This window comes from Sprattus sprattus, assembly GCF_963457725.1.
Source record: "Sprattus sprattus genome assembly, chromosome: 15".
Taxonomy (NCBI): domain Eukaryota; kingdom Metazoa; phylum Chordata; class Actinopteri; order Clupeiformes; family Clupeidae; genus Sprattus; species Sprattus sprattus.
In genome coordinates this window covers 18434431-18445749 of record NC_137913.1, presented here as the reverse complement: position 1 = coordinate 18445749, position 11319 = coordinate 18434431, and the positions used below count along the sequence as shown (strand labels likewise).

Genomic DNA, 11319 nt, shown 5'->3' with positions numbered 1-11319 from the left:
TGGATTTGCTGTTTAATTGTTAATATTTCAATTATTTTTGACCTGGCTTCCCCATTGCATGCATTTTTATTCCCATTGTATTACTGTATATGTCAAAGAAAAGTATTTGATGTACTACTGAGGAACGAATAAAACAGTGAACACTATTCTGAGCTCTTGCATGTGACCATCTGAGTATCAAGTTGTAAATGGGTTTTCACTTAATGTAATGCCACACCATGCCACACATGAATAAACATTCAGTATAGAGTTGGGAGCTTAAAATCTATTGTATTTGGCACTTTTGGAAAATGGACATTTTTACAAATAACATCAAATTTTACACCATTATTAAATTATATGTTGAACACCTGAAATATCTTATTACTCATGTAACCAATTAGTTAAGCAAAACTGGAGTAGTTGTCATAGATGTATATTTCCTGAAGAGACATAGAGGAAGAAACACAATAACATGCTTCAACTCTACAGCACACAGATCAACTACAAGAGTCTCATTATTTTGCAGGCAAACCACCTACACAATATATGAATCAGGGAAATATCTCTTTTTGGTTTGATTGAAATCACTGATTAACCCCTTGAATGCCAGGACACTTACATTCATGTTAGGTGCTCCATTAATCCAGAGAAGAAATACGCAAACACTATCCCCCAACCCCACCATACCCATTTTCTTACAAAACCCCAACTTAATACAAGGTGGTACTGTGTCCTGAATGTAATTGACAAAAAATGTGGCACTGGGGTAAACTGCTTGCCTCATCATCAATACAAAAATAACAACAAAAACAGTTGTCACACTTCCAAGACACTTAAGGAGAATTGATGAGAAAAAAAAAGCTGCAGGCCTCCAGCTGAACCGGCAGTCCCACGCGGTGGGAGTGGCCATATCAGGTCCATGTGAGTTTGTCTGGGGGCATGAAGCCCGAGTCTCCCAGCACTTTGAGGGCCACGCGGCCACTGGGCCTGATGGTGAGCCAGGTGATGCTGCCGTTACTCAGGCCCATGCGGAGCCAACCCTCGGGGGGGAACTGGAGAGCCCTGCAACACAAGAGATTTAGGATGCAAAAGCCACACAACAACACCAAGACAGAATAGCCTCTCCTCATGAGCCAAACAACAGAATGTCATTCAAAAAATATGTCATCTCATTGTGTGCAAGTATAGTTATTCTGCCAAAAAGTTTTTCCTTTTTACTCGTAGGCCACTCGAGCAGACATCCTTCCTGGGATTTACTAGTTAAATATGTAGCAACGACCTGACACCAAATTAACCAAAGTCTTTGTTTTGATTAATACAATGTTCATTCGATATACAGTGCCACTTGAAAGTATGTGAACCCCTTGAGCACTAAGAGTTTTCTGTTCTTTTACCATGATTTTTCATTTTTTTTTATCACCAATTTTCCATAGATGAAATGTCAGGTTTATGTTTATCATTTGCATGTACTTGTTTGGAGGGAATTGTTTGAGTAGCCAAAAAGCTACATGAAACATGGAAGTAGTCCATTTCAAAAGTTAGTGAACCCCCAGCTGAATTGGTAAAGTCAAGCAGGTAACAGATTCGGTGAAACTTATTTGGGTGCTTAATTAGTCAATTAAGCAAACCGATCAACTGAGACATCCTTAGGGAAAGGTTTGGGCCACACAGATTAAAAGAGAGAGGAAACCAACCAAACTGGTAAATGTACATGGGTCTACAATCAGACGAAAATTGTTGGTTTTGATCGTGACCAAATAATTCTATCTTGGACTCATCTGTCCAAAGAAGGGACTTCCAGAAGGCCTTTGGTTTATCCAAGTGCTCTCTGGCAAAGTTGAAACGGGCAGTTTTGTTCTTTCTTGAGAGCAGAGGCTTCCTTCTAGCAACCCGATCATGAATGTCATGTCTATTCAATTTCCGTCTGATTGTAGACCCATGTACATTTACCCCAGATGCTGCCAGAGAGGTCCGAAACTCTTTAGAGGTGATGTGTGGGTTGACTTACCTGATTTATTCTTCTTCTGGTGCTTCTTGGTGATGGTCTTGATGGGCGTCCACTTCTAGGCAGAGATGCGGTCATGTTCAATGCCCTCCATTTCTAAATTATTCGTCTTGGAAGGATGGATGGAGCTGGAATCTTTTGGAGATGGTCTTATAGCTTTCCCAAGACTGATGGACTGTCAGTACCTTCTTCCTGATGTTCTCGGATATCTTGTTTCCTCTCGGCATGGTGGATCTGTGTGGGTACACCTTGGCACTACAGTAGTTTGGTTGGTTTCCTCTCTCTTTTAATCTGTGTTGCCCAAACATTTCCCTTAAGATGTCTCAGTTGATCGGTTTGCTTAATTGACTAATTAAGCACCCAAATAAGTTTCACCGAATCTGTTACCTGCTTGACTTTACCAATTCAGCGGGGGGTTCACTTACTTTTGAAATGGACTACTTCCATGTTTCATGTCGTTTTTTGGCTACTCAAACAATTCCCTCCAAACAAGTACATGCAAATGATAAACATAAACCTGACATTTCATCTATGGAAAAATCATGGTAAAACAACAGAAAACTCTTAGTGCTCAAGGGGTTCACATACTTTCAAGTGGCACTGTATGCTGACACACAAGTGAGGTGCACATAAGTATGAGCTTCACAACAAAGAGCTGATAGAGCGAAACGGCATAGATAGAAAAGAGTGAACATGATGACTGAGCCCCGTCATTTTACAGAGGGGCTGAGTGACGGGATCCAAACTGAGCCGGGGGGGGGTGGGGGGGTTGGGGGATTCCTCCAGGCGGAACCCCAACCAGGAGGGAGTAACACACCTGCACACAAAATAGCGGATGACATTGGCATGACAGACGATGATCTCATAGCTGTCCTCCTTCTGCTTGACATCAGCGCGGTGGATGTAGCGGCGAAAGGCGGCTTCAATCCGGGCCCCGTCTTCGTGGTACTGCTGAGATCGGTACAGAGGTTCACACACAGCGCGCGCAGACACACACACACACAAAACAAATGAGGACCTCAGGGCCCCTAAGTTTTTGGGGTCATGACAAGGAATACATAGCACTGCATGCGGTATTCACTGTGTCAGTGAACCGACCTTATGAGAGGACTGCTGCTAGATGACGATGTTGGATTAGTACATGGAGGTCTTAGGGGGCGTTAGGAGCTAGTTCTAGATCTAGGGATCTAGAGACAGACTGATAACTGACATACAAAAACATGAGCTCTTGCAGCACATGGCAGTGATTGAGGTGGATAACATGAATCATACCACTGCATCAGGCTTCCAGTGACCAACCGAGGGGACTGGTTTGATGGGAGCTCCTTCCCTCAGCAAGTCACAGCTCAACAGATCTACCCCTGCAATATTCAAACGGGAACAGAGTGAGGCACTGCACAAGCTTTCAGTCTTCAACATGTTTGTAACCACAAGGCTGCGAGACGTAAATATGGATGCTATATAAAGCATTACAGATGGAGAACTTGCACCCAAAACCATGGATCTGTCAAAGTTACATTGGTGTACTGTATCTCTCTAGCACAGCTGACTGCTAACCTACAACAGAATGACAACAACTGCGATCCTTTTCTCACCTGGGAGGTGTTTGCTAATGATGTTAGCTGTTTCTGTAGCCCTTGTCATGGAGGAGTGCACCAGGATATCATACTTCATTCCCAAAACTGACAGTCTTTGTCCAGTCAGCTCTGCCTGCTCTCGGCCTGAGGGAGAGGGGAGAGGGGGGCACAGATCATTCCTGCCCATGTCCTTGAGCAATGAAATTTCTTAACACTTACAACTCCTTTACCACTATACATACCCAGCATGGTGAGGAATCTCTCTTTGTCTTCACTGCCACTGAGATTGTACTGGGAGTGGCGAATGAGGAGTATATGACGGGTGGCTTTCGGCTTATTCTCCACCTCTGCTACCAAGTCAGCATCACCTGAGCTCTCCTTCTTCTTTCCATTTACTAGTGAAGCAGGGTCCCTCCTGTATTCAATAAGGAAACAGTGCAAGCAATTAGCAGGTTGACCAACCCTTCCTTGTTGATTGTACTTCAATGCCTAATTGTAATAATTGATATGTATACACCATGTAATTCAACAATCGCTTTGTAGATGTTTTCATGAAGATATGATGACTTTCTTTTCAACTATTTGTATGCCTGAAGAAAGTACACCACTCTAGACTATACACCTAAAACATCCATGACAGGCGAATCAACAAACAATTGTTATCGTTTTTAAATGTACTAAATATATGAACGACTTGGGGAAATAAGGTATTCTGCGTTTAGCCGGAAGGTCTGACCTTAATCTGGTTTGCTTTATGAGTCTGACAAGTCATTGTATTACAACTAATGATTGTGAGATCCCATTGCTGAAGTGGGGAACTGAAACATAAATATTGCAAGTTTTATGATGTGCTAAAGTCAACTAAGGCCTGTACCCTAGTTTATCTACAGTGGTCTTGCAACAGTTGTTTCACTGACATTGAAATTTCAACTGACTGTCATAAGTCATAATAAGTCAAAATTAGAAACACAAACATACTTATCCCAATTGGTATCCCAACCGTTTCCACTCGGTTGCACTGAACTGTTTCCTGATACCCATGTGCTTGGCTGAGCTGCGTGAATGACTGCTAAGCCCGTTTTGAACCATTGCCGTTTCCCCTGCGTCTCTCCAAAATACCCCCTAGATTCGGCTTCTGATGCAGCATAAACCAACACGGCCGAACCACTCGCTACACCGCACATCAACCTGACTGCCCTCCGAAACGACATATTGATAGATTTCCCAACAGCCAGGCAACTCACTGATTTCCTTCCGTGTAATGTATGTCGATTATTCTGAGAGCAAACCGAATTGCTAGCTACTTAGCTAATGACGCACAAAGGATAATCACGTTGGCCACCTCCGGTCGGCTAAGAAAGCAGCTAGCAAGCCAGCTAACTGATCTAAGTAGCTAGCTGATAAGATGACTTGGAAGTGTCAGCTGTGGGCAGCAAAACTGTACTCGTAACACTCATATCACCAACCCACTTATGAAGGTATGAGCATAATTAAAGGTCAATGCAACCTACAGCAAATGGGGATTTGGAATGTTCGACAGCTAACGTTAGTTCACTAGCTAAAAATAAAGTTCTCTCACTATGCTAAAGACTCACTGGAGGCAAAAGACCAAGCTCATACGGTGGCTTGTTTGCGTCAAACCGGACGAATACAATAGTTACAATAATATTTCGAATCACTGACTCTGCTCTCAGTCTGCTGTTTTTACTTCGCTAAATCGTTTTGAACAAAACTAAATTCTAATTAGCTTGTTATCAACGTAGACTGTCGTGGTGGTGGGTATTATCTGGAGGTATTGTTTCTAGCAATCCATTTTTACCTTTTAGTCTTGTCAGCACGTTGGCCAAAAAAGTCCTCTCTGCACTATCAATCCTAACCAGTAGAGGGTATGTGGAACGCTACTAAACAACAACAATTATCTAATATGATTGGCAGGTACAGCTATTCGTTGTGCTATTAGTATAATAGTCTTGTGAGTAATTATTAAGCACAGGTTCGTTTCTTTCACGTAATTAAATATCCCTCTTTCCTTTTACAGTTGCTAGTATCGCCTCAACCTGACATACACTCAGTTCCATGATTCCATCTATCTATATTTCACTAAGATACACCTGACCATTTGGTATGACTGAAACCCATACTGAATAACACTGATGCATATTCTCTCTTCGCCATCGCAGCGGGTTATCCAGGTTAATTCCTCAGGACTAGTTGTAACAGTTAAACGGAGCGCCAAACACACCTCTTTGATTTGCATAGAACAGGCTCCACCTTTCAAGCAGTGCAGTGACCTCAGCAGTGGGTTGGATTGCTAGGGTGGGATTGTCAGCCTCTAGAGCGCCGTGTATTTCTGACTGCCTGTCTAACGACCTTAGTGAAAATTAACGGTTGTAGCGGCGACGAAGTGACGAAACCTTACATGTTCAAGGGTCGTACACGCATAGAACGGACCTCCAGATTTATATGCATCCACGACAGGAATAAATAATTAAGGAATGTGGACATTACAGAATGCCCAACAGCGCTGGAAAGAGATTTAAACCCACCAAATATATCCCGGTGTCCACTGCAGCTACTCTTCTTGTTGGATCCACCACTTTATTCTTCGTTTTTACGTAAGTCCAGCAATGTCTTTTAATAGAAATATGTTTGGACCATTTAATTCAGTTACCGTAAGCTATATGGTCATTCATAATTTTGTTGTTGGATTGAATCATTGCCTGCGCTATTTTTGTAGATAAAGTTTCTGACAGACCGAGCCCACAATGCTGGGGCCGATGTTGTTGTCTCTTTATCGATGCTGTAGCTAACGGCAACTCAATACATGTGATAGGCATATTTACCGGTTGTTTTATTTCCGCTAGTCATATTTCCAGCCAAATTGTAGGCTGTGTTACGCGCATAGATTTTGCACCATTGAATGGAATCAGTTGTGGGCTATGAAGGAAAACTTGTGGTCGAGAATTATACATGACTATGCTCTTCAACAGTTCAACGTGGAGCAATAACTTTTGTGTTTTGTCTGACTATGAGCGATGCATCTTTCACGTCATATGTTGCGTTTAGAGATCACCCCGGCAAAGTTAGGCAGCACGTCGGATCATGAGAGCGTCACTCGGCCTCGTTGTAGGCTATCAGTCGTCTGGAGCCAACGATGGATATTACGAAATTGCCCACTTTTTTGTTCATTTGGACATTTGTTACTTGTTTTATTTGAATGAAGACTGCTGAAACCAATACTGCTAGGCCTCAGGCGGATACATCGTGGGTTGTATCGTTCTCAAAACCTCGTCATTAGCTAAATCGTCTGATCAGAGAAAAGGGAACATACTTTCTCATTTGAGAAGCACTTAAAAGAAAAAGCAGTGTTTTCATCCGGGCCTTTGATCTTTGAGGTGATCTACTGGTAGGCAACTATTGATTGCAGCTGCACGTATAGACAACTGGCAAAGACAACTGTCACTGATCTTTCTTTAGTTTGCTTGTAGGTCAGTTGAATACTTCACTCTTTATAGTTCTGTTCATTCTGTTCTGTTCATGTATCCAAACTGTTCTATGTTTTGCCCGTTCCTAATCTTTGCTAATTGTAAACCCACATCGTTTATTATTTTGTCACTTCTAAAACATTTATTTGAAAAATATGTTGCACAAAATGTAAAAAAAAAAAAAAAAAAAAAAAAAACTGTTGTAATGAGGCTATTAACAACTCACAATTTTAAAGTGCTTTGGTAAATATGCTCAGATAAAAAATGTAGGCCTACTTATTTGTAGGGGTAGTTTAGTGGCACAAAGAAAATGGTCAATTGTTCTAGAGTGCATGGTGGCATGTTCTTCTCTCAAACCACATTGACTTTACTTCTAACCTGAACTAAGATAAAAACATTGTTGGCAATAACAATTTCCGGAGGGCAAGTTATAATCACATGAATCGGACTCAAATATAGAGCTGATCACTCCCACTGATTTAAGAGCTATGACTATTCAACTATTCTTGACAACATGAGAAGACTTGATTCATCTCCTTACTCATTTTTCACAGTGAGCATACACTGATTAGCTTTCCTCTCAGATCCTTTTTACTTTGTATCTGATGGCATGACAAAGTGATAATGAAAGGTCTTATTTTCAAGGGGTGCAAGAAGGAGCTCTGCAAATAGCATCTGACACCTCAGCTTGTCGCATTTTCTGTTGCACCCTACTTCATTTGAAGGGACCCTAACCATACATTTTAGGGACTGATCTCCCAGCAGATGGGTGGTTGAGGAGATTAGGACTATACCCCAATGCTCTTTGATTCTCCAGATAAATATCCAGAGGATTGGGAAATGTCTGAATCTAAGAGGGATATTACATGCTGTACTTTGAGCTACACCAAAATGCATGGGCCTGCTTTATGTTTTCATTCACTCTTGCCCCCACACCACACATGCTTTACGTTCCGAGTACAGTCTGCCGACCAGCCGGTCCCTCCAAGTCATGGTGAGGGAAGCGTGAGTCATAGCCCATGTGATCGCTCTCTTTCTCCGGCCTTTTCATCAACCATGCAGAGGGAAGACCAGGCTGTCGCTGGCACTCACACAAATCGCCACATTATTGTGCTTGTGCTACAATGGCTCAGAGCCAGAAAGCTTAGAGTGGCATTATGGTACATACAGTCAGTACCATATGGGTACAGAAAGCCATCTGACTACAGATCCCATGATTCACAAACTTGCGTGTCCAGTTTGCTCTGTTTGTGAAAATTATAAGTGGTGAATAGGCCGTGTCAAGATGCAAAACACCATACTTGGCTTGTATGAATACCCTTGTTAATAGCTTACATCCATCAGAGTGTGCAGAGTAGCAGCCAGTATACACACACACAGAAAAATCAAGCAAAAAAAGTCTCAGACAGCCACAGTTTTATCACTTACTTGGAGTGTCCATATCTACTTAGAAAAAATAATTGATTTCAGGGAAGTCTCGGATGGCCAGTCGCGAAAAAAACTGTGTTCAAATAAAGTTTATTTAGCAGGCTGAAGTTGAGTTGAGGAAGTGAAACTAGCCAAGTGTAATGGAAATATTCTTAGCATGCACTCCAGCTTTAACTATGCAATTAGTAGATTGTATTTCATTAAATTGCACTAATGCAGTGATAGCTGATTTTGTTATAGTGGTATAGTGCTGAATTTTGTCTTTAGTGTGCATGCATCAGAGCTTTAAAGATACATCAGTGGATGTTGTTTTCAGATAAATGTTTGTGCTTAGGGGTGATCACAGTTGCTTTGCAGCCATCCCAGATGAGGATAGATTTCAGGGTCAAAGGTTTTTAATCTCAGGCACTCTTCTATCATGCCAAGCTGACTCCGGGAAGAGAGGGTTAAGTGTGTTTGTCCTCTCATCTGTTCTGTATTTAAACATCTCACTAATCCCCAGAGCATTCATGACAACTTTGTGAGCGTGTAACTGAACATTCATCCCCCAATGATTTTAATAGTTTCTCGTCAGTGAATTTTTTAAAAGTAGACCAAAGGTGGCTTTAGAACAGTACTCTTTAGTAAGGCTTCCTAATGGTTTGCATTATCATCCAGCAAAGCTCATTTGCTTTTTTGTGACGTGTTCAGATGTATAGTCATGTATAGTCATTCTGGGCTCAGTTGTTTGTCTGTCCATATTCTAGTCACTCAACAGCCCTACAAAAGCTAAATGTAGGGCTCTTTTGCTTACAGATTGTGTTTAATCCACTAAACGCTTCATTGCAGCACACCAAGCTTGTGTAAACGGGTACGGGGAAACATTTGGATTGGTGCGCCTCCAACTGCTATTAATTCCCCGGTTTCAAGGCTGGATTTGAAACACACAAGATGACTGCTTATTATCTGAAGAAAGACGGATGTATTAATGTCCGTAAGTGATTCATATAATTTACCCAACACTGTCAAGAGCTAATTGCAGCTTTTCACTGAAGATTTTTTTTCTTTTTTCTAATTGTGGGACCACAGAGCAATATCACTTCTTCCACCTCCACAGCAGAATGTGTGCCTCGTCAAATCAGATGGAAACAAGCCTATTGTCATATGTTGTATTTAGGTCATAGACTTCTGTCTTTGTTCAGGGATCCCCTGACATTTACTAATTAAAACTCGAAAATCAGAACAGTTGTGAAGATTAAAGACAGTGGGGTGTGTCATGCCATTCCAAATATCTTGTTCTAACCTACACCAAAGTCTGCATATCTGAAAACATGCTCTCCAGCTTCTCAAACCCTGCTAATCTATCTAGGTAATTTCTGTTCTGTTTCTCACTGAGAAATGGCTTGTCTATAGCATCCCCAGTGAAGCTCAAACACTCTGGAGCTAGTCCAGCGCTACTCATATGTAACCAGGGAGGGATTCAGGAGCACTGGAGGAATTGAGAAGGAATCCCTGCTAGCCACAGCTTTGCCTAAGCGTTGTTCCTAATATTCTGTTGAGAGCATGGCCAGTGCCTGGTGAGATAAATGCAGTTTGTGTGAACCTATCCTGTCTCCTGCCTTATCTAGACACATAACATTAGACAAACGTTGCTCCACAGCAAGCTTGGGAAATACCTGTAAAATTTGTCAGTTAATACTACAGCACTCTGATTATGAATTACACATACATACAGTCACCTGGCGAGGACTTCATTAGGACAGTCTGATGGACTAATGCAACCTTTTATATGGCTTCCCCCCATAAAGACACACTCCCACACAGGGCCTCGCAGCAGCAGTGACATCCAGTCAATATGAAATGGATCATTATTTGGCAATAACAACAGAGGAGTCCACGAAGGGGGTCTTCAAAAATGCAGGGAGCACAGCGTGATGATACACAATTAACCTCGTCACAGTCCTTCCCACTCCCAGCTGTAGGCCGCAGCCACCACAAGCATCACTATCTCCCCTTTGATCTAGCTCGCCAGTGAGCCGCAGTAAATCTGTTGCATTCGCTCCTGTTGGAAAACTGTGGCATGTCTAGTTTCCCCCCCCCCCCCCCTGCAAATGTGTGGATGTGTCTGGGAACAGCGTCTCGTCTTGCCTCGCCTCACTCAGTTCTCCCGTCCCGGTCTCCCGGAGCTGACCATGAGCTCCTTGTCAGCCGCAAAGACGCTGCAGTGAGATGGACAGCCGGCTGTGCTGCCATGATTGCATCGGCTGATCCCTGCTTGCATGAGTATTTATTATTTCTGTGAATGGAGGTTGGAGGATAAAATGTCCAGAGTGTCTAATCTTATCCTGCCTATGCCCCACTGTCAGCTTATGACAAGTAGCGTGAGATAATGCAGACTGACCTGGGCGCAGTCACTGCCAGTCATTCCGAGCAACATCCTCTTCCCTATCAGACCTTAGACAGACTTTGGCACACAGACAGAAAACAACACGATTCTGTGAAATCAAAATGAATCAAGCGTCAATGTATTGCCAGTATGTAAAACATACTGGAAATTTGTTTATACCGTAGATTCAAGGAAGTGGCGTAAACGGAAAGAGTGCATGCATAATTCATAAGAGCAGATTGTATTGTTGTAATAGACCAGTTTTGTTGGTATTTAAGCGGGTTGTAATGAGGCATGCTGTTTTTCCCCGTGCTCTTTTTTTTCCAAGGCATGTGTTCCCGGCCCAGTGCTTTTAACAAGCTCTGGATCGATTTCAGCTTTCAGCTGGCGCTGTGAAGGCAATGGAGCTTATTGATATTTATTTATTTTCAACCTTGGTTTAGGGCTTAAAATGAATTAGACATTCATTATTTTCTT

The 11319-nt window shown here is 42.3% G+C and overlaps 2 protein-coding genes across 3 annotated transcripts in view; one reads left to right on the top strand and one right to left on the bottom strand.

Annotated features, from left to right (window-relative positions):
* Positions 1–250: 250 nt before the first annotated feature.
* pgam5 (PGAM family member 5, serine/threonine protein phosphatase, mitochondrial) lies at positions 251–5128 on the bottom strand. 2 transcript variants are annotated; one of them, XM_080852365.1, is made up of 6 exons: positions 4543–5128; positions 3807–3979; positions 3583–3708; positions 3260–3348; positions 2805–2938; positions 251–1044 (listed from the first exon to the last, which is right to left on the bottom strand). In XM_080852365.1, exons 1-6 carry the CDS (start codon positions 4773–4775, stop codon positions 894–896), a joined length of 906 nt encoding a protein of 301 aa, XP_080708491.1. In that variant the 5' UTR covers positions 4776–5128; the 3' UTR covers positions 251–893. The 2 variants fall into 2 exon arrangements, with proteins under 2 accessions (XP_080708491.1, XP_080708492.1); XM_080852366.1 differs by having other exon boundaries at positions 2805–2935.
* An 808-nt stretch (positions 5129–5936) lies between these two features.
* Positions 5937–11319, top strand: part of zdhhc8b (zDHHC palmitoyltransferase 8b) — a 54822-nt gene continuing 49439 nt past the window's right edge. The window contains exon 1 of the mRNA XM_080852898.1: positions 5937–6179. Within this exon, the coding sequence (XP_080709024.1) occupies positions 6076–6179 (104 nt within the window). The 5' untranslated portion in view covers positions 5937–6075. The remainder of the gene's footprint in view (positions 6180–11319) is intronic.

Coding starts and splice junctions, on each gene's coding strand:
- pgam5 (XM_080852365.1), bottom strand. CDS start 4,775: ATGTCGTTTCGGAGGGCAGTCAGGTTGATGTGCGGTGTAGCGAGTGGT. Junction 3,980..4,542: donor TGGGATACCAATTGGGATAA/GTATGTTTGTGT, acceptor TATTGAATACAG/GAGGGACCCTGCTTCACTAG. Junction 1,045..2,804: donor ATCCGCTATTTTGTGTGCAG/GTGTGTTACTCC, acceptor CTTGTGTTGCAG/GGCTCTCCAGTTCCCCCCCG.